Below are 24,058 nucleotides of genomic sequence, written 5' to 3'. Positions count from 1 at the left end.
GTTGCTTTTATATCCAATATACACTATCCAGTCACACTGATGTGACCACCTGTCAAAAGCTTGAATGACCACCTTTTCTGGTGTGAACCATTGTGAGATATGCAGGAAGAGTGTCTGTGAGGTTCTGGAAGGTATTGACAGGGCTGTGGCGCCATGCCGACTCCAGTGACTTAGCCAGCTGCACTATGTTTCTTGGTTGAGAATCCATGGTGCATACACCCTGGTCGAGATGGCTCCACAAAGATTATGGTAAACTCATCCTGGTGCTCTTCAAACCACACACGTACGCTGTGAACTGTGCAACTCATTGCATTGTCCTGCTGGTAGATGCCATCATGCTAAGGAAAACCAAACTGCATAGAGGGTTGGACATGATCTCCAAGGATAGATGTGTGCTTGTGTTGATTTGTTGTGCATTTCATAATTACAAGATTACCCATGGGATGCCACGAAACATTCTCAAGACCATGACACTCCCTCCTCTGACCTGCACCTTTCTGATGATTGTTGCAGGGTGTTTGCTTTCAGACCGTAAGTTCCACGCTTTGTCACTGACTGCTATCCGTCAGCATGGATGTATGGACCCGGAACCTTCAGGGGAAGCCCAAGCCCATATTCAGTTATTTGCTGAACAGTCATTGAGGAGACATTGTTGGTAGCCCCTTAGGTCATCAAGGTGGTCAGTTGCTCAATAGTTGCACATCTACTTGTCAGCACACATGTTCTCAGCCATTGTTCACCCGTGTCATCTGTGGCCCATGGTGCATCACAGTTGCCCTCCACACCCATTTTGGATAGCACTGTTTTGCTGTGCACAGTATACTTTTAACTGTTGCGGCACAGAACAGTTAACAAACTTTGCTGTTTCGGAAATGTTTTCAATGATGATGTCTTTTTGGACATCAGATAAATTGCTCTGTTTCTGCATAACAACGACGACTGCACTGTTAACTATGTCCTCCTGACTTGTTATATATAACCACCACTACTAGCACTGTCACCTACCGACTGTGAGTGGTTATTGCACTGTGAAGTTGAACATAGCCTGTAGTCACATTAATGTGACTAGACAGTGTATTTCAGCCATGAGAGGGGTACTGAAAAATCAGTTGTAGGTAGTTTTCAGAGAAAACAACCAGAAAAGTTTCAAGAAATGTCTTGTCACTCCCACCACTTACAAAACTGTAGTTCCTCAGTTCATGATAGTTGGAGTAAAGTCTCCTCCAATAATGGCACTATGATTGGGGGAACTAATGCACTAGTAAACTTAGGTTTTTCTGAATTTTTGGTTATATCTGGAGGTGAGTCTGGTGATCAGTAGAAGGCTTTGATTGTGAGTTTATGACCACCCTTAAAACAGTATGGCATGCAGTTTTAATGTCTGTCTTGCTGCATTTAATTGTCTTGTGTGTGTGTGTGTGTGTGTGTGTGTGTGTGTTTTGTTGTTGTTGTTGTTGTTGTTGTCTTCAGTCCTGAGACTGGTTTGATGCAGCTCTCCATTCTACTCTATCCTGTGCAAGCTTCATCATCTCCCACTACTTACAGCAGCCTACAACCTTCTGAATCTGCTTAGTGTATTCATCTCTTGGTCTTCCTCTAGGATTTTTACCCTCCAATGCTAAATTTGTGATCCCTTGATGCCTCAGAACATGTCCTACCAACCGGTCCGTTCTTCTTGTCAAGTTGTGCCACAAACTCCTCCCCAATTCTATTCAATACCTCATTAGTTACATGATCTACCCAACTAATCTTCAGCATTCTTCTCTAGCACCACATTTCAAAAGCTTCTATTCTCTTCTTGTCCAAACTATTTATTGTCCATGTTTCACTTCCATACATGGCTACACTCCATACAAATACTTTCAGAAACAACTTCCTGACACTTAAATCTATACTCGATGTTAACAAATTTCTCTTCTTCAGAAACGCTTTCCTTGCCATTGCCAGTCTACATTTTATATCCTCTCTACTTCGACCATCATCAGTTATTTTGCTCCCCAAATAGCAAAACTCCTTTACTACTTTAAGTGTCTCATTTCCTAATCTAATTCCCTCAGCATCACCTGACTTAATTCGACTACATTCCATTATTCTTGTTTTGCCTTTGTTGATGTTCATCTTACATCCTCCTTTCAAGACCCTGTCCATTCCATTCAACTGCTCTTCCAACTCTTTTGCTGTCTCTTGACAGAATTACAATGTTATCGGCAAACCTCAAAGTTTTTATTTCTTCTCCAAATTTTTCTTTTGTTTCCTTTACTGCTTGCTCAATATACAGATTGAATAACATCGGGGAGAGGCCACAACCCTGTTTCACTCCCTTCCCAACCACTGCTTCCCTTTTGTCCCCCCATGACTCATAACTGCCATCTGGTTTCTGTACAAATTGTAAATAGCCTTTTGCTATTTGTATTTTACGCCTGCCACCTTTAGAATTTGAAAGAGAGTATTCCAGTCAACATTGTCAAAAGCTTTCTCTAAGTCTACAAATGCTAGAAATGTAGGTTTGCCTTTGCTTAATCTTTCTTCTAAGATAAGTCATAAGGTCAGTATTGCCTCACATGTTCCAACATTTCTATGGAATCTGAACTGATCTTTCCCTTGGTCGGCTTCTACCAGTTTTTTCATTCGTCTGTACAGAATTCGCGTTAGTATTTTCCAGCCGTGACTTATTAAACTGATAGTTTGGTAATTTTAACATCTGTCAACACTTGCTTTCTTTGGGATTGGAATTATTATATTCTTCTTGAAGTCTGAGGGTATTTCGCCTGTCTCATACATCTTGCTCACCAGATGGTAGAGTTTTGTCAGGACTGGCTCTCCCAAGGCCATCAGTAGTTCTAATGTAATGTTGTCTACTCCCGGGGCCTTGTTTCGACTCAGGTCTTTCAGTGCTCTGTCAAACTCTTCACGCAGTATCATATCTCCCATTTCATCTTCATCTATGTCCTCTTCCATTTCCATAATATTGTCCTCAAGTATATCGCCCTTGTATAGACCCTCTATATACTCCTTCCACCTTTCTGCTTTCCTTTCTTTGCTTAGAACTGGGTTTTCATCTGAGCTCTTGATACTCATACAAGTGGTTCTCTTTTCTCCAAAGGTCTCTTTAATTTTCCTTTAGGCAGTATCTATCTTGCCCCTAGTGAGATAAGCCTCTACATCCTTACATTTGTCCTCTAGCCATCCCTGCTTAGCCATTTTGCACTGCCTGTCGATCTCATTTTTGAAACATTTGTATTCCTTTTTGCCTGCTTCATTTACTGCATTTTTATATTTTCTACTTTCATAAATTCAATGTTTCTTTTGTTACTCAAAGATTTCTACTAGCCCTCGTCTTTTTACCTACTTGATCCTCTGCTGCCTTCACTACTTCATATCTCAGAGCTACCCATTCTTCTTCTACTGTATTTCTTTCCCCCATTCCTGTTAATTGTTCCCTTATGCTCTCCCTGAAACTCTGTACAACCTCTGGTTTAGTCAGGTTATCCAGGTCGCATCTCCTTAAATTCCCACCTTTTTGCAGTTTCTTCAGTTTTAATCTACAGGTCATAACCAATAGATTGTGGTCAGTCCACATCTGCCCCTGGAAATCTCTTAAAATTTAAAACCTGGTTCCTAAATCTCTGTCTTACCATTATATAATCTATCTGATACCTTCTAGTATCTCCAGGATTCTTCCATGTATACAACCTTCTTTTATGATTCTTGAACCAAGTGTTAGCTATGATTAAGTTATGCTCTGTGCGAAATTCTGCCAGACGGTTTCCTCTTTCAGTTCTTACCTCCAATCCATATTCACCTACTATGTTTCCTTCTCTCCCTTTTCCTACTGACGAATTCCAGTCACCCATGACTATTAAATTTTCATCTCCCTTCGCTACCTGAATAATTTCTTTTATCTCATCATACATTTCATCAATTTCTTCATCACCTGCAGAGCTAGTTGGCATATAAATTTGTACTACTGTAGTAGGCATGGGCTTTGTGTCTATCTTGGCCACAATAGTGTGTTCAGTATCCTGTTCGTAGTAGCTTACCCGCACTCCTATTTTTTTTATTCATTATTAAACCTACTCCTGCATTACCCCTATTTGATTGTGTATTTATAACCCTATATTCACCTGACCAAAAGTCTTGTTCCTCCTGCCACCGAACTTCAGTAATTCCCACTATATCTAACTGTAACCTATCCTTTTCCCTTTTTAAATTTTCTAACCTACCTGCCTGATTGAGGGATCTGACATTCCACGCCCCGATCCGTAGAACGCCAGTTTTCTTTCTCCTGATAACGACATCTTCTTGAGTAGTCCCCGCGCGGAGATCCGAATGGGGGGACTATTTTACCTCCAGAATATTTTACCCAAGAGGACGTCATCATCATTTAACTATGCAGTAAAGCTGCATGACCGTGGGAAAAATTACGGCTGTAGTTTCCCGTTGCTTTCAGCCGTTCGCAGTACCAGCACAGCAAGGCCGTTTTGGTTAGTGTTACAAGGCCAGGTCAGTCAATCGTCCAGACTGTTGGCCCCTGCAACTACTGAAAATGCTGCTTGCCCCTCTTCAGGATCCACACATTCGTCTGGCCTCTCAACAAATGCCCCTCTGTTGTGGTTGCACCTACGGTACAGCCATCTGTATCGCTGTGGCATGCAAGCCTCCCCACCAACGGCAAGGTCCATGGTTCATGGCTTGGGGGGGGGGGGGGGCTGCGACAAATACACCATCTCTTTTTACCATTAGGCTATCTTTTTGTCACCTGGAGAAGCATTTCTCTTGCTCTTATACTGAAACTTTGCATCTCCTAGAGCTTTTGTTATTTGTACTGGATGCAGAGTTGCATAACCTACAAGAACACTGTGTGTACCCCCACTAAACCAGCCAGGTAGCTAACTAGATAGCAACCTCTGACATGTAGTGCACGCATGACCCATTTAGGGGGACCACACAGTTTTCAAACCTATGGCACAAGTCCAATAAGTTGCAGTCTTAACTTATTGCAGAAAGTCTGTCTTCCAGTCCTTCCGCCCGACTCTGAACCTGGAGGCTACAATCAGACCTGTGGTCAATGCTGCAGAAAGTGAATTTCATTGAAGCCCCGTGAGCAAGACTGGTCTTCTCATCGCTGTCTGTGAGTCAGTGGAATGATCCGAGCATGAACGCAGTGCCCAGATCCAGGCATTGTTTGTTTGAACATGTATGCCATTTCCTTGGCGGGTACCAATGTTCACTGGATGTTTGAAGTGCTGACAATTAATATCAGGCTGCGGGGGGGGATCAATTTAAGATCCTGATTGCTACCTGGTCACTGTCTCCCTGTGCAGGACACCTAGACCTACTACTGACAAACTGCTCACAGTCAAGTAAATGTGTAGTGGTAGATCCTGCACTTCCTGTAGATGAGACAGGATCCATGGGAAAGGATAGTACTTGGGGAAGATTCAGTACCTCTGGTACATGACACCCAGGAGCTCTCCCAGCATACATATTCTTTGCAGCTTCCAGCCATTTGACAGCAGTCATTGTGATCTCCAGCTGCTTATGAACATCAAACCAACTCGTCCTGAGAGAACAGCAGTCGCATTGGGGCTGTGTTGTGACTGGTGTAGTGTTTTACAGAACTGTAGAAAGAGAACTTTTGAATTGGCCTGGTGATTCTCTTTGGATTTCTGGTTCTGTTAAGCTAAAAGTGTAGTAGCTGGTCAGTATGCTCTCTTCTGCTTGCTGCCAACTTGCGCACAAGTGTAACAGTTTTCAACTGCAACTAATTCTCCTCTGTATTCTCGCATTCCATAATCACTTTCATCTTAACAGTGTCTGAGGCTTCTAGTAGGGTGGGAGGACTCGGAAATTAGAAGAAAGAATAAAACATATCTACTGACGAGACTGCCTACAATATGCTTGTCTGACCTCTTCTGGAGTACTGCTGCATGGTTTGGGACCCTTACCAGATAGGATTAATGGACTATATTGAAAAAGTTCAAAGAAGAGCAGCACGTTTTGTATTATCGCAAAATAGGGGAGAAAGTGTCACTGACACAATGCAGGATTTTGGGTGGACATCGTTAAAATGGAGGCATTGTCGTTGTGGCGGAATCTTGTCACGAAATTTCAATCACCAGCTTTCTCCTCCAAATGTGAAAATATTTTGTTGACACCGACCTACATAGGGAGAAAGGATCATCCTAATAAAATAATGGAAATCGGAGCTTGCACGGAAAGTATTGTTCGGTATTGAAATAATAGAGAATTATTGTGAAGGTAGTTCGATGAACCCTCTGCCAGGCATTCAAGTGTGATTCGCAGAGTATGCATGCAGGTGTAGATAATGGAATCAGCTGACTGGCCTTCAGGTCGTGTGGTGTTTTTCTAGCCTTAGGATTGAACAATGCTGTGTATTTTGTTTTGTTTTCATGTACAGTAAATCACATTTTTGCTCCTTCGGCTTCCATTTTTTTGTACATCTCTCTCCACAGTGGCGGGATGTGCTTATGCATGTAACTGACGGGATTTCATCACCTTTGTACCTCTCTTGTTAATTTTTTGTATCTGACTTTGCGGTGGTAAATTAAAGAGGACTGCAGATGGACTATCAACCTGTTCCACTCCATCTGTAAAGTTGAGCTTCTGGTCATTTTGTTGTTCACCTTTACATTTGCCTCTGTGTCTTTCATTGTCAACTTGACTAACCTCCTTAGCTTGTCATAGATGCTTCATTCTCTTAGTGCTTCATACAATGCTGTCTTGTTAACAGTATCAAAACCTTGCTTAAGCTCGACACAGGAAGTGAAGGTCTATGTCGTATCCATAAAAGTTTTCCATTATTTGTCTGTCAACAAACAAACTGGTCAGAAGTGCCCCTATTTTGCCAGAGACCTCATTGGTATTCTCTGAGAATATTTTTGGCACATTTATTCATGTTTCCATCCTGTTTCTTTTATATAGGGCAAGTACCTCTCTCCTGGCTTCCATATGTCAGAAATTTTCCAGCATGCTTAGTGCGACTAGCACTCCTGAGAGAGCTGATGATGTGGAGATTGATTCCAGAAAGGATTTACACTTAGCAGTGGAGTGTGCACTGTTTTCAAATGTCTGGCCAGATTAAAACTGTCCCTGATAGACACTCAAACCCAAAACGTTGTTCCCCAGTTCCTGCCCATCGCAGGTAGTGTTATTACAGACCTATGGTTAGGTTGTGTTAAAAGTTTATGATCACTTGCTCAGATACAACATGATGTAGGTGTTCTTAAACCTCCATACTTTCCACACATGTGATCAACATTTAGTTATTACTGTTGTAGTTTTCAAATATTGTAATACAAGGCGTATTTCAAAACTAAGGTCCGCTGACCAGTATTTAAATGTTGCTTGGCCTGAATGAAGTTCCACATACGCAGCACTGTCTACTGACTCTTAGGAAGCTACTGCAGTTTTGGTTTGATTCAGTAGTCGTTTACCAGTCTGTGAGAGAAGATCACGATGGCCGAGACAATTGTAGATCCTGCCTGTTGTGAAATGTGCATTGTGATTAGATTTTTACTGGAAAAAGGATCATCACCTGCTGAAATCCATCATGAGTTATGCCTAGTGTATGCACCTGAAGTAATGAGTAACAAACAAGTGAAAAAACACTGTTGGGAATTTCAAGATGCACACACAATTTCACGATGAACAGGAGAGTGGCAGGCCAAGTATTTGGACCAATGACAGTGTTGATAAAGTGCACCAAAAACTTGAAAGGGATCAGTGATTGATGATTAGTGGTCTAGCTAATGAATTCCAGAATGTTGCTTGAACCTAATATTACAGGATTGTGCTATTGCAAACTGTGTGTGAGATGGGTTACAGAAATGCTCACTGATCAGCACAAAGAGCAAAGAACGCATATTGCATGACAGTTTTTGGAGTGCTATGGACAAATGGAGACTTTTCCCCATTGTTACAGGCGACCACTATTGGTTCACCCAAGTCAAAAAAGTTTAAGCAATCTCCATTCTAAAATCAGAAACTGTGGGTACTGTTTCTTGGGAGGAAAAGGGCTTTATTTTGATTGATTTAGTGGACCGTGGGTTAACAATTATGCCTGACTTTATACTGTGAAATGTAACCAAACTGAGATGCGTGATCCAAAATTGACGCTACGGAAAAATTTGGCTGGCATAATCCTCCTCCATGACAATGCACACCCTCATGTAGCCGCCAAAATCCAAGAGAACTTTCAAGATTTTCATTGGGAACTTTCTGTGCACACTTTGTACAGTCGTGACCTTGCACTAAGGGACTATTTCCTCTTCTTGCATTTGAAAAAGGGGCTGGATGGTTCAGTTACCAGGTGCCAGATTTCTACGCAGTGAGGTTAAAGAAGCTGGTGCAGTCTTACAGAAAGTGTCTATATTTGAATGGCATTTATGTGGAAGAGTAAAATAGATCTGTAGTAAAATATTACTGTCAATAAAAGTCTTTCTAGTTTGAATCGAACAGAATGTGTATTAGTAGGCTTGAATCAAACGGAATGAATAGCTTGAACCTGGGTCATTGTGCCAATTCATTTCATTAGTAAAGTTCTTCCCAATTAAAAAATTTTCAGGCTCGTGTGTTACTTCTTCTGGTTATTGTAATTAATTGCTTACTTTGTGCTTAGAAATCGTAGGAAGAGGCTGATGATTGACATATCAGTCTTTGTATTGTTCTGTTGTTGACAGTTAATTTTGGGTAGCAAAGTGTTTATTTTTCCATGTAAAATATTATTTTCCTTCTGTGTATATACTGTGCTGTTCTTTTGTTGTGCAGCTTATTTCATTCCACTGTATTCTGTTACTGTTATTTTTTACATTTGTAATTATATTTTACGAAACAGTAGCTGAACCAAGGAAAGAGCCAGAGTTGAACAGACAGATACCTCTTTCGAGGGAGCAGAAGGGTGCCATTAATTCGATGGTGGACAGCCTTCTGATAGCACAGGACTCCCTGAAGACTCCTGCAGAGGGTGGGTCAGGCAGCCACGAGAAGCGACCTTCGGAGAAAAGTCAGCGTCAGCACAGTCGATCGAGTCGCCATGCTGAACGGGAAGAGAGACGGAGCTCAAAGGTAGGCTCCATCACTTTACCTCATATTGTTTCATTGTGCAGTTGCATGAAATTACAGTGAAACTGAAAATGATTAATAGTTATCAGTTTTGTAGCAGCTTAACACTCATTTTCCATTGCGTAAACTATTGTAAATTTAGGAGAAGGAAATGGTTATTGATGTCTCATACTGTATAACCCAGCTTTTACGTTGCCTAAATTACCTTGCCTTTTACAACATTTTTTTTGTTCCTGTCAAATTTCCAGTGTCCACAATGTTATTTTGCAGCTGATTTTGTTATGAAAAAATCGTTTTGGATGAAAAAATGACGTTGGCCATCCAGTACAATCTACAAATATTATGTGGTTAAGTTTCTTGACACCAGAGCACTCTACTCATTGTATTTGAACATGAAAATGTCTAAAAGTTGGTACAATTCGTGCCATATCTCCCGTCACTGCCAAGCTCTACGTGGCATGGTGGCTGATGGGAGTAACTAGGTTTGTTCGAATAATGATATCATGACCAATCACGACCATCTCCAAACTGTCTCTATTATGCAAACACGGTTTCGCGATTGTTGTGATCATCATGATACCTTTGTTGAACCATATTTAGTGTGTTTCAGCGTTTGGCGATTTGTAGTGCTAGTTGGCACTGTCATTCTCTTTGTGTTGCGTTTTAGTTAAAACACTGCACTGGGTATGTATTGTTTTCGTGCTGAACAAAACATGTTTCGAGAATTTATTCTCATTGTAAAGTTCAGTATTTACTTATGCATTTTTTGTAATGTTATGCAAACAAACAATGTGAGTGACAGTTTGCGTGTGTGTGGTTTCCCACAAAACTGAGGAGGCACAGTACTTGATAACCTCAAAAAGGTGGCTACAGTGTAAGAGCTGCGGAATAATATGAATTCAAACACCACACAAAATACATATCTGCATACTTGCACTTGACAACGAGAAAAAATTCTCAAAATGCTTCATGCTAAGCATGAAAAATACCTAACTAGTGCAGTATTTCATTATTTAAATAATGAATGACAGCTGCAGGCTTTCAAAACCATCGATTATGACCTATGAAACAGTAAACTTTCCACTTCCCAGATAGTTATCAGTTCCAGTTACATCAGTGGTTTTCATTAGATAATGAACCTTTATTAGTTAATAAACAAGTCCCTGGCATGTCTTTTGATGCCTGTTGTGTAAATATACCATACATAAAGTGCGAAAATGCAAGGGGGTTTCCTACAAAGTAACTTTTACAGCTTAGAACATTATTTCCCACATTTTATATTTTCCCGCATTTTACACAATTTTTTGAAGTCCCTTGAAAAGTGTAAAAGTGGGATTTCACTGTATGAAATCTGAAGAAACATTTTTTATCCATTCACTGTGTCTAATTTCGTACTGCATGTACTCTTTCTGTGTTGCGTATAAAATGTTTGGAAATGAAAGTTGTGCTGAGAGTTATCATACATTACTTTGGTTAATAATTTAAGCCGTTAATTTCAGATGTTTATAGATATATTGGAATCTTGTAAGATTTCTGATAATTACCAGGGGTGGATGTATGTAATTTTTTTTTCTCACTTTGTAAAGAGGAATGGAAATCGACAAGTATGGAAGCAAAAAAAATTCATTGTTTGGATTGCAACGGAAAGGGGATGATAATGTGCTACACAGGCTGCTATAGCAAGAACAAACACAATCTTTGGAACATAGTACTTCATCGAGCAACATGTAAGGTACAGTGAAATAGAGATTTTGCGTAGCACTGAACACATTGACTGGACAACAGTAATCGAGGTTGCAAAATGGGCTGAGAACTTGTTTATGATCGTTTAGATTGTATTGTTTCTTCGGCGGCTCACCAGAGTGCACCAAGTGGTCAACCCAGATGTGCTCAGGCCTATGAATTGTACGGATGTGCAATCTCTGAAATTGCACTTGTCGTCTTCATCATCATCATCTTTCATCCCCATTACGGTCGGAGGAAGGCAATGGCAAACCACCTCCACTAGGACCTTGCCTAGTAAGGCGGCGCGGGTCTCCCGCGTCGCTCCCCTACGCTCTGTAAAGAAGTATGGGACTCATCATAATCATGAGTGAAGGTACATCACAGGCAGTCCAGGAAATTGTATCTCTATTTATGCAAGGGCTTAAGACGTTAGTGTTCACTGTACTCAATTTCTCGAGGGCTCTCTGCCTTCAAATGCCAGTAAGTGGCTAATCCTCTTAGTTGCTTAGACATCTTATTTTGTACCTCAGTAGAAAAGTTAAAAGCATTGATGAAACAATAAAATACTTCAGGTTTCATGTACATCTTTGTGCTGGAAACCTTTTTAGATATCTTTTAATGATTCCGTATAACTGTCGTAGTTCATACCATCTTAGAAAGAAGAGCAGAATAACAATATTAAGATTAAAGGGTTTTGAAAGACAATTATGTAAATCTTCTCTGCGTCTTTACTCAGTCTGGAAGGTAATTTTATGTAGGATTAGAAGGATGTATAATTTAATAGCATACACGTTTGAGCACACATCAGTAGTAATTTAGAGTATGTTATTAAGGGGGGATGGATTGCACAGGATAGATCTGCAGTGAAGTAGTAAATGCATCTGTTCAAATTTTGTGTATGCAAAATTGTTATTTTGTAAATTCAATTTCTTGAGACAACTGGATGGTTTTTGACCACAGTAAAGAATTACTGATTGTGATTCCAGCTGAGTGCCCTAAACATTTTTGCTGTGTTACCATCAGTAACCAGGGTACTAAGTAAGAGGTTTTTGTACAAGGTTATGAGCACTTGTGGTATCCTAAATAACTTCAGACACTGGGTACGATGAATTCCTTGCAGTAGTGTTCTGCACTGGTCTGTTAATTTTTTAGCCGGCTGAAGTGGCCGTGCGGTTAAAGGCGCTGCAGTCTCAAACCGCAAGACCGCTACGATCGCAGGTTCGAATCCTGCCTCGGGCATGGATGTTTGTGATGTCCTTAGGTTAGTTAGGTTTAACTAGTTCTAAGTTCTAGGGGACTAATGACCTCAGCAGTTGAGTCCCATAGTGCTCAGAGCCATTTGACCCATTTGTTAATTTTTTATTTAGTAAACTGAAGTAATAAGTGTATTAATATATTATGATCATCCTGAGCAAAATTATGCCTGAGAATGCTCGGAATGCAACTGCACAGTATTACTACAGGAAGGAAGATGTTCTTTTGCTTATCTAAACACATCATATGTCGATACTGCTCTGGTATTGGAGCTCCATAAATTGTTGATCTATGGATCAAGTGTTTGCTCTTAAGGGGACAAATGTGGTGTGTGTTCTCAGTCACACTGTTTGCCAGATCTTGCCATACGAGAGCCACTGACGGCACAGTTTTGGCCACTCAAAGTGATAAAAGAATTTTATTTATTTATGGCTTTCTGAAAGCTGCTATGTGTCATTACGGATCATGCGATAATTTGAATTTCCTCTATATAATTTAACATTCTTTTAAAAAATTATTGGCTCAAATGATGCCACGAAACATGACACAAAAAGACACAATGATTGACCCATACACTAGCAAGAAGATTAAATTACTAAAGTATTTCTTGACTTACGTGAAACAAAAGACTTCCAAACCAACATTCATTAGTGAAAATATAATTGCATTGGGTATTAAGTGAAATTTGTGACCGTCTCTTCTTCTTTCTTTCTTTCTTTCTCGCACAAATAAACATGCAGATCTTCAAACAAAAATTGGCAACTTATTTTAAATGTACATATAAACTGCAGAACAGTAATAACGTATGACTAAAATGTCAGTCAGTCAAAATTGGAATCAGTGAGCTCCTACAAGTACCAGGGCATGACAGTTCGTTGGGATGTCAAATGGTTTGATCACATAGGCTCAGTTGTAGGTAAAACAACGGCAGACTTTTGTTCAGTTGTAGGAAACCATGAAGATGCAGCCACTCTACAAAGGAGATTGCTTACAAATCACTTGTACATTTGAGAACATTGACAAGATCTTGGTACCTGTACCATATAGAACCAACAAAGGATATTGAATGTATATGAAAACATGCAGTACAAACAACAACATGTCAGTAGTAGACTTGCTGCAAAACTTTGAACTAGCAGCCACTCTTAACAAGGGAACTATCCAATATGATGTGTTGAAACCTGACCAGAAATTTTTTGTACAGGAAGAATACACTGAAAGAAACACAAGGACAGAATTTTAGTTGCAAATACTCACTGCAAGTATTTTTTTTTTAAAAAAGAGTTGAAAATTGTTAAATTCATAGGTTGGCAGATGGCTGAAGGAATGTACGTTTCTGCAGTAGCTGCAGCAGACTGCATGTGCAACACTATGTGTGCATAGCCTTTGTTGACTGCAAATTGGTAAACAGATAACATGCAACAATGTAGTCATAATTTGAAAGGTAAATTCCAGTTTCTGTAGACATGTTTTTTTAACAACTGTTCGCTGGAATTAGCAATTTATTTTTACCTTCCATAATCAGTAGCAGTTGTCTTTTTGCGGTATCACTAAGTGTTAACAATGGAGGTACGACTGAATTAATTTTCTGTGTGTTTTCATGATATATGCTAGCTAGTAGAATTTGCCTTTACAAAGGTTTGAGAGTTCACAGTAATCTGAAATCCAATTAATGTTTTCAACTGGGTGAAGATGAAAACACGAAGAATGTGGTATGCACTCGAAATCATCTATTTCTTCTGAAGACTTACATATGTGCTATTTATTACTTAATTTCATGTACATGTATTTGTATGATGCTGACGTTGCGTTAGAAACTGTGGCAACATTAGAAGGAACAGGAAATAGTTGATGACTGCGAATTGTAGTTTGGACTGTGATTGTCGTGCTAACTAAAGTCCAGATCAAAACACAATGCCTTCCTAACCCAAAGAAAACAAGCACGATAATAGCTTTCAGTATCAAAGAAAAGGCTGTCAGGTTTTTTTGTTAACTGAAGGAGGGAGAGAAAACGGCTAAAGTTGAGCAGTCTGTGAAGCTGGTTCCGTTTTGTAAAATCTGAACATGAATTACTGAAGTGGATCAAAGATTTATTAGAAAGTTTATTTCAGGTAAATGTTTAGAGAAGATGCTGTCAATAGGTAATACTATAGAGAAATTCTTAGCTGACGTAGAGACAGAGCTTCTAGTAAACCCCAAAAATGCTGTGTACAAAGCCAGGTAGTCTGGTTTTGTGTGAGAACTTTGTCACTTCACGTGAAAGACAGACAAAGTTGCTTGTGCAGTTGGTGGCTCATTAAAAGCAGGACTTTTTAGTTGCAAAAACCTTGTAATCAATGTGCCAAAATCTGGAAAAATGAATGAGAATAATTTTCAATATTACATCCAAAACATCATCTTAACAGCTGCAGCAAATAATTCATCACTTTTGTTGTGCTCTCTGCCTGGAAATAACATCACACATGTCTGTAGAAAACGATGAAAGGTCACTCTTGATAAAGAAAGAAGAAAGGGGGGGGGGGGGAATACCAGTACTGCCGATAGGCACAAATAAAAGTAATGTTAGCTTTTGGAACTATTCGTACCTCAGGGAGGAGATAGGGATGTGTTGGCGAAGGTAAGAAAAAACTAACAGGTCAAACAAATCCTAGGATGAGAGGGAGCCGCAAGTAATGAGGTAGAGGGGAGACAAAGATGTAGGGGGCCACAGTCTCTCACAGGTGTTGGAATGTGACTGACTTGCCCTCCTGTTTGTAGTTCCATACTTTCCTCAAGTGAATTTTCCTTGTTAGAGAATCTATGTTGCTAAACAGCTAATCTGGTGCATGGTCACACAGTCCCAGCTGCAGGTTGCATACCTAACGGCTTCTAGGAGCAACAAAAATTTGATTGTCAGTATTCCGTAGGGTTATTGACCAAATCTACAAATTTGAAATGCTGTCATAACCTCATATTTTTCAGTCTGCATTCTAACACGGCCTTCACCTGGCAACGATGTGAGGAGTTACCTGAAATGACATGTGGTTTGGATTCCACATTAAACCGTAGGTCCCCTTTTCCTGTTTGGAAAAGAGGTAGGTTAAGGACACAAGAGTTGCGGAAGTGGCAACCAATCAAAAGGCTTGCACCAGACATCTGAGCCACAAAAATAACAATAATAATATTTTTCTCACTAACATGGTTAATCTCAAATTTTCAGCCTGAAGTTTCCATTGTGTGGTTTAACATATTAACTCATTTGTAAAGTATTTGCACACTTGGAGCTGTTGCATACATGGGAGATCAGATTCTTTACAGAACTGAACGTGAGTGGTTTGCTGGTCAGTACCAAAGTTAGCACTTTATACGATACAACATAACTTAAAAAAATACTTTCAATATTATGAAAAGGATAGATTGCTACTCACCTTATAGCGGAGATTTTAAGTCACAGACAGGCACAACAGAAAGAATGCTAAACACACAAGTTTTCGGCCAGGAGGCCTTATTCTGAAGAGATAACATACAAGTACATATTCACACAAACGTAGCTCACACGTGTGACCACTGTCTCTGGCTGCCGAAGCAGACGATGAGCAACTGGATATGATGGGAGAAGCAATTTGGTTGATGAGCAACTGGATATGATGGGAGAAGCAATTTGGTTCGTGCGGTGGTGGGGTGAAGAGGAGACTGGGAGGGGAGGCATAACAGAGTAGGGGTGGGGGGCAGTAAAATGCTGCTTGTGTGAGTCTACAGGGATGATGTGGGAAGAGGGTAAGGCAGCTAGGTGCAGTCGGAAGGTTAGAGAAATGACCTTTGGGGGGCGGGGAGGGGGGGGGGGGGAGTGGAGGAGGAAGACAAAAAGACGGTGGGTGTGTTGGTCAAATAGAAGGCTGTGTAGTGGACAATGACTAACAAAGATGGAAATATGGAGGCCAGGAAGGTTACGGGAATGTAGGATAAATTGCAGAGATAGTTCCTAACTGTGCAGTTCAGGAAACGTGGTGTTGGTAGTAAGCATTCAGATGGAATAATCTGTGAAGCAGTCATTAAAATGAAGACAGTTGTGTTGGGTAGCATGCTCGGCAACTGGATGGTCCAGCTGTTTCTTGGCCACAATTTGTTGTGGGAAATTCATGTGGACAGACTGCTTGTTGGCTGTCACGCCCACGTAGAACGAAGCACAGTGATTATGACTTATCTCGTAGATCACGTGACTGGTTTCACAGGTAGTCCTGACTTTGATGAGATAGATGATGGGTGTGACTGGACTGGAGTAGGTTGTGGTGGGAGGACATATGAGACAGATCTCGCATCTAGGTCTATTACAGGGCTGTGAGCCATGAGGCAAGGGGTTGGGAGCAGGGTTTGTGTAGGTATGGACAAAAATGGGCGTCAGAATACGACTGTGGGAGGTGTGGGGAGGATAGTGGATAGGATGTTATTCATTCCAGGGCATGGAGAAAGGTACTGGAAACCCTGGCAGAGAATGTGATTCAATTGCTCCCATCTTGGATGGTGCTGAATCACAAGGGGAATGCTCCTCTGTGGCCAGATGGTGGGACGTTGAGAGATGGTGATGACTGAAGAGATAAGGCATGCGCGATCTGTTTTTGTACAAGGTTGGGAAGGTAATTATGGTCTGTGAAGGCCTCAGTGAGACCTTTGTTATATTTCAAAATTGACTGCTGGTCACTACAGATGCAATGGCCACGGGTGGCTAGGCTGTATGGAAGGGACTTTTTGGTATGGAATGGGTGACAGCTGTTAAAGTAGAGGTATTGCTGGTGGTTTGATATAGACAGAGGTACTGTTGTAGCCATCTTTGAGGTGTAGGTCAACATCAAGTAGGTGGATTGTTGGGTTGAGGAGTAGCAGGTGAATCAAATGGGGGAGAAGGTGTTGAGATTGTGGAGGAATGTGGGTAGGGTGTCCTCGTTATTTCATTTGAATTTTCCATTATTCATAAATACTTTGTTAGAAATAAATTGAAATGAAAATAACTAATTAATAAAACAAAATTCGTAAAATTTATTTCTTCATTTTTGTTTTATGAACTACTTTATTACTGATGAACTTTGATTTTTCAGTGTCTTTGTGGTTATGTTACATAAACTGACATTTTTAGTGTTACTTAATTAGAGCAAAGAATTTGAAAACCTCATGTAGAGGGTGCTCAGGTTACTCCAACCTTCTTTCCACACTCAAAGGAGCAGGTTTTGGAAAACAACAAAAAATAATTACTTAAAGAAGAGTGTAAGTGTAAATTAGCACCAGTAAAAGTAACCATTAAACATTAAAACAGCCGAAAAGTAGATGGATACACAAACAAAAGGTTGAGTTGCAGGTTATTTGTATTATTATTGTAAGAACTCCAATCAAAATTTTTTGTTATTTTACAAATTAGTGCCTCATTGCTTTGATGTTAAACTGACAGATTAGTTTTTATCTCTGTTGTGGTGAGATAATTATTCACTCAGAGTAAGGTAGTACTAACAGTTTATTAACTGTACATGTAAAGGCCACTGTAAACAAACTTGTTTGTCCAATGAGCCCTTGTCTAGCTGCAGATGTGTCAAACTCGTACATGTACAAACAAAGTTTGTCAGTTTAACCCCACTTTCGAGAAGACACTGTTAGTGTTCATATTTTGACAGTAGTGAAAATGGCCATAGATGCAGACAAAGCAGTCTGGACATTGACTTTGGTATTGCATTTAAAGGCAGAGAAGTAAACAAGATGCTGGTCCATGTAATGGCTGAAAATGAGAGATTTACCCATGAAACTCAGCTAAAGAAAATATTGCTCTCAGAACCTGATCACATCAGCTTTCTGCAGGTGGACAGTGAAATGTTTAACTTGTTCAGAGTTACTTCACCCTCACATTGAAAATAATACACATGTATTTGAAAATTTATTCTCTTGTACTTGCTCACGTAATGAAATTTCTTCAAAATACCATAATGTAGCCCGCATGGTCTGAGGGTGAACTAGAGAATTTAGATTTCTTTCATTTCGTTGCACTCCTGCTTGTATGTTAAGCATAAAATAGTGATTTTGTTCATAACCTCTTCCTGCGTAATACATGGCTGGATAAAATGTGATTTGTCTACCATTTTGGTAATTGTGCTATTTTGTTTTTAAACTTGATTGTAGTTTTCATAGTTGTGGAAACTCGTCATACAGGGAGATAAATTGTAATAAAACCATTATTCACTAAACACGTGTGGCAAAACATTGACATAAACAATGTCCACCATCTTGTCAAACTTTCTGTCAATTGGAACTTTTTGTACACACGTCAAACACGATCTATGCTTGACAAACCCATCAAACAACATCGTACACGATCAAGTATTTGACAAGCATAGTTAAATTTGACAAAATGTTTGACCGTTTACAGGGCACTTAAGAGCACAGCAGGCTGGACATTCACACGACAACAAAATGTTGAATTTTAGTGCAGGTAATAAATAAGCAACTGAAAGTATTAATTATAGGACATTACAGACTGGCCCACATACATTCTTTTCCTACTTCAAATTCTTTAAGTTCAGTGCTTGGAAACTAATTTCGTAAAGCATTAAGATCCAGCTCTCAAAACCACATGATAAAGTTGACTTCAAAACTTGTGAGCATCAAATATAAACAAAAAATCTAGCTGTTTAACACAGCTGTCTGTAGCTGTGTGTGTAGGATCTGGTATTGTAATTGCATGGTTACTGGTTACTGCAAGGTTGCTGGTTTGGTTCTTGCTAGATGTAACATTTTTTACATTTATTTGAATTCAGTATTTATTATGAGATTAAGTTGCTAAGTAACAAAAAAAATAGATTTTTCTTTACTAATTGTATGAAAATGCGAGATTTATAATAAATTAAAATTTTGTGTAAAGCTACAAAACATTGGATTGAAACTAAAACATGTATTCTGTCTCTAGAAGTTTTGAATAAATTCAAAAACTGTATTGAAAAGTGTTATTTATATTTTCCATATAACAAAAAGTGCATCATACTACTTTATGAAATTAATGTCCTGGCTCTCATCTTCAGATCCAATAAACATGAATAAAATCAAAGATTGCCAATCTTTAAGGTCTCCTTAGATCAAAGCTGAGGTTTGCATATTTTTAGTATGTTAATTGTTCTCTAGTCGCATTACGGGCATTTCACAGGGTGAGTTAGGTGCTCTAATGACAAATTTCCTTTCCATCCTTTCCCAATCCAACCTTGTCATTGGATTCATCATCATCATCAGTTTTTTGTTATATTAGCAGATCATTTGTGTCTCCATAATCTGTGATCCATGCACCCTCCTTAATGCTGCGTATGTACTGCCGTCCATCATATCATCCAGAATTTGAAATCTCTCCCTTCCTTGCCTCCTCTTCCCTTCCACATACCCCTCTAAGACTGTTTTTATAAGCCATTCCTTCTTATGTCCTTATAAAATGCCCTTTTCGCCACTGCTATTGTGGTTTTAATTTCTGTTCTACTCTTCCATTTGGTTTATATCCAACTTCAGAGGTGTTCTCATATTTCTCCATTCAACATTGTCTTTATCCTTTTATTTCCTCCTTTTGTTTTCTTTGTGTTGACTTTCAGTGCATAAATCTTTCCTTTAGTTTCAGTGGCATCCATTATATTTTGTAATTCTTTTTCATCTGTTGCTAAAAGGTTCATCCTCTATGCGAACATCAAACATCATGTTCTTCTTCCTCGATTATTATCCTCTTGTCACCTCATGGGCAAGTGGTCAGTCATATTTTAGGTATGGATTGAAAAGGCTAGGAGACTGACAGCAGTTTTGTCGTGCTTCTTTCCCTAGTTTTATCCAGTAAAGATATTTCAGCGTGAAAAGTAAACCCAATGTGAACTCATTGCTGTAAGGAACCTTAAATAGTTTCAAGCTATATTTGCTTCAAGATGGATTTCATTAATTCATTTATATAAATATGAGTTAAAAGTCAAATTTTGAAATAAACGTAACATCCTCTAACATTAAATCAGCTTTTATGCAATGTTACTCATAGAAATTTAAAGTTAAACTAATGTTTGCATACACTATAGTGATCTATTTGTTCCTTCTTTATAAATTTGCTTTTATTTCTTTGGCAAACTTGTTTTTTCAGTTGATTGTGTATTAGAACAATTATTTCACAGGCTAGAAAGTAACATTCCATTGTCCTCTTCTTTTCTCAATCTGTTTAAGCTGTGTTACATATTATGTTATTAATACACATCCTACTCTTGCACTGTGCTAATAAGTTTTCATCGATAATTTGAAGAAAACTCTAGTTAATATTCATCGTCCTGCTCTCTGTACTGAGGCAGTTAAAGCCAAATCACAGTTGTTTGGCTACCGTGTAGACAAAATATACATTTCAAACTGGTTCTCAAATTCAGTAACAGCCATCCAGTACATTTGTGAACTATCTGAAGGAACGTGAACGCGAGAGAGAGCGGAAACGTGAGAGTCGACGGTCGAGTCGCCGTCGGTCTTCACGACATGGTGATGAGCTGCCGTCCGACTGGAAAGAATTTCATGCCGGCGGATACCGGATTGACGAGATGCGGAGACTAAAGCTGAAGTTGGAGCGCACCAAAGTGACGGGAGCCCCGGCAGGTTCTCGTGACCATCACAGCCGGCGCCGCCGATCGAGGTGAGTTCTTAGTTTTATGGTGTGTCTTTCTGTTAAGTGTTTAGATTTTCTGTTAAGGTGTGATAGTTATTGTCATATGTTGGGCTACATTACTGCTAGTCACACAGATCATTTTATTTGCTTTCAACATTTCCTCCATTTGAAGTACAAATGAGGAGCTGCTAACAAACTGAATTATCATTTGATAATTTACTACCTCTGCCAGGTGAATATGACTGCATCAGAAAAATGTCCAGTATCAGAAATCTATACATGGCATGTTTCTCATAAAGAAGTTTGTGTCTCTTTTTTGTAATAATATGATGGAAACACAAGGGAATTGTACTGCATTTTTTTTTTAATCCTAGAGGACAGAGATTCCATTTTTGTACTGTGTAACGGTCTGGGGCAAGAGGTTGTCACTTCTATTTTATTGTTACAATCTGTTAACTTTGTTGCTTCCCAAATCCTAGAGTATTTGTTATGTTCTGCACATACTTGATCATGTGTTACACTGGTATCTGCAGGGACCAATGTACTGCACTATTGTACACACTTAGGAAGAATACATTTTTGTGAAGGAGAATAGTTACATTTCTTATTCATGCTTCATTGGTATATATTTGGCCTTTACCACATAGACCAAATGTCTGGTTTATGCTACAGGCTGTAGATAAATATTTACTTGAGTCATCAGGATGTGGGAAGATAGCCTGTTTGTGTTTTCACAGATTCTTCGCAGGTAATTTATATGGTGATTAAGGTATCGTGGCATGTTTTTTAATGTGTGTATGGGATCACTTACCACTTCTTGTATAGTATCAGGACGAGCTTGAAGACTATAACAGTTAAATAATATACTTCTTTAACTTTTCTCATTTGTGTTTGAGATGACAATACTTTCATTAGACAGCTGTAATGGTGGTTCAGTTTATGCCACAAGTGGAATAAATTGGACATCAAATATGTATACCATGTAATTTCCTTACCTTTTGGTTACAGTCAATTTATGTTTGCAAAATTTTCTTTCAATTTCATTGTGTATACTCTTCAACATGGATATCATTTTGAAAAATATTTTGATTATGTTAATGATTTTGGTGTATGGTATTTAGTTATCAGTTGAATATGGGAAAAGAATTTTAAAATTTGCTGGTACTGGTATTTGCACCATTTCAACTTCATGAATACCTAAATATCGTAACTAATTTTTTATTTGACTATCCAGCATTAGCTATTCATAGTGCTTGGACTCTATAGTTACCACTTGAAGAAAAGCTAAGAAATACAAACTTCAGACCTAACAAGTTGAAGATAAGGAAAAGCACAGTTTACTGTAAAATGAATGGGTTTCAGATTTGGCGTGAATTTAATTTTTGAAATAGGAAGTTCCATCTTTAAAGCAGAGAGATGGAGGAAGGGGCATTGAAAGCTAGAAGTAAAGGAAAGATTAGGTTCCCTGGCACTTTGAATGTAGCAAGGGAGAACAATGTTTTCTGCTTTTCATCCCCCCCTCCTCCCCCCAAGACTTGCCTGTCGAAAATTTTTTACCTCTGTATCATCAGAGGCGAGTACTGAATACTTTTTTAAAGTTTAGCCCATTTTGATTCTTGTGCAATTGGAAATGGTTTAACTGACTTCCCAGTACACAAGTTGTTGAGCCAAATGAAGTAAGAGTTATCGTGTATCTTTCTATAACAGTATCAAAGAGAAACAACTTTTCCTCCAACCTGCTCTCACCCCACCACCACTCCCCTCTCTATTGATATGTGGACAAAGGAATTAGAAATAATGTATCTAAGACATTGAACAAATAGTAGAACTCATGCGATTCTAAAATGTACAGATTTCTATGGGAATCATTCATTTTTTTATATCTGATATAATTCATTAAGTCTGAAGTTATACTGTCATTCGATTTACTGTAGGGTTATCAGTTTTGTGCTGTAACAAACTACTAAAAGGAAGGGAAATAAAGTAGATGGTAATCACCATACTTGAAAAGATGAACACTCAAAAATGAGCATATAACTGTTTGTTGTAGTTTTAATGGGTCACATTAACTTCATCTTGTTGTCCACAAAGAGGTTATGCGAACAGCGATTCGTGTGTTCACTTGAGGGAGAGTATGAGGTGACTCTCATTATCAAAAAGATATGAACACAACTTTAGGTGTGTCCTTCGTTGAGAATGGGGTAGCTGAGCTTTCCTGTTGTTCCCTTTGTGTTAAAATGTTAAGTTACTCTCCTTTTCCAGTTCCCCTATCATGCTAATGGCATCAGCAAGACTATTTCTCCTGTGGAGATGGATTTGTTAATCTCTTTCTGCCTGAAGCAGCACGCACCAAAGGAAGGAACACGCTTGGTATCAAGGAATTGTAACACATTTTCTTTAACATTAAATGAAGCTTAGTGGTTGTTGCCTTTTATTTGTATCAGTATTTTATATAAATCATGAACTATTTCTTTAATCCTTCATAGACAGTTTGAGGCAACTATATTTTCCTTTAATTTGTTTATAATTACTTTCTTGATTTCATAAAACACAATATTTTGTAGGATTATTTTGTTTCTGGTGAAATAATGATGATGGTGTGTGTGTGTGTTTGTGTATGTGTGTGTGCATAACATAGCTATTTGAACTGTGAAACTGTAACCAATGTATATTGGTTGATGCTTTTAGCGTTGAACGATAAACGAGGCAAGTGCACGAGAGCAGCTGTGCTGTTCGAGAGACAAAGAGAGAAAGCATATCATTTCTGAGCTCCGATGTCCGATTCTAGTCTCGGGGGTCTCAGAAGATTCTGTACACGGACCACCAGCACTGGCATGCTGCAGGAGATTGCTTTTCCACAAATGGAAACACTGATTTTTTTGTTGAGAGTTACAGACACACTTATTGACAATCTATTGTAAAAATAAAGAAAAATAAATTTTTATACTTTTTGTTACAAGTTCGTCTTGCATTGTATGTAATTATTGCTATAACATATACCCTTGATATGACAAAGTTAAAAAACAAAAACAAAACAGTTTGATAATGTACATAAGTCTGCTAGACTCAAGTTTTACCCTTTGATTACAGGTATATTAGATTAGGCAATATCATTTATTGTTTCACACAAGTAGTTGATTAGTCTGCATAAAACACGTGGGGTATAAATTTTTTCAGTTGTGTTGTTCCAGATTGGCAGTCTTCTCTTGATTTCATTTGCTTTGTCCAATAAAATGAGTTACTTCATAATGCAACTTCTACCACACTGTTTCCTTAAGTCACTTAAGTTCATGATTGTCATATTTATTTTAATATTTCAGTAGTAAGTGCAATCCTGTTAATGAACTAGCATTGTTTTCAGTACTTAAACATATTAGA

General features: G+C 38.9%; 1 protein-coding gene across 2 annotated transcripts in view; it reads left to right on the top strand.

Moving 5' to 3' along the window:
* The window catches only part of LOC124718957 (cleavage and polyadenylation specificity factor subunit 6-like), a 79,332-nt gene extending 55,690 nt beyond the window's left edge, over positions 1–23,642 (top strand). For both annotated transcript variants that reach the window (XM_047244624.1, XM_047244625.1), the window contains 3 exons: positions 8,858–9,087; positions 20,487–20,707; positions 23,369–23,642. In XM_047244624.1, coding sequence (XP_047100580.1) covers positions 8,858–9,087; positions 20,487–20,707; positions 23,369–23,381 — 464 coding nt within the window. In that variant the 3' untranslated portion in view covers positions 23,382–23,642. The remainder of the gene's footprint in view (positions 1–8,857; positions 9,088–20,486; positions 20,708–23,368) is intronic.
* Positions 23,643–24,058: the final 416 nt, after the last annotated feature.

This window comes from Schistocerca piceifrons, chromosome 10, assembly GCF_021461385.2.
Source record: "Schistocerca piceifrons isolate TAMUIC-IGC-003096 chromosome 10, iqSchPice1.1, whole genome shotgun sequence".
Lineage (NCBI taxonomy): Eukaryota > Metazoa > Arthropoda > Insecta > Orthoptera > Acrididae > Schistocerca > Schistocerca piceifrons.
Note: the sequence above shows the minus strand (reverse complement) of the source record. Positions and strands in the feature narration are given on the sequence as shown.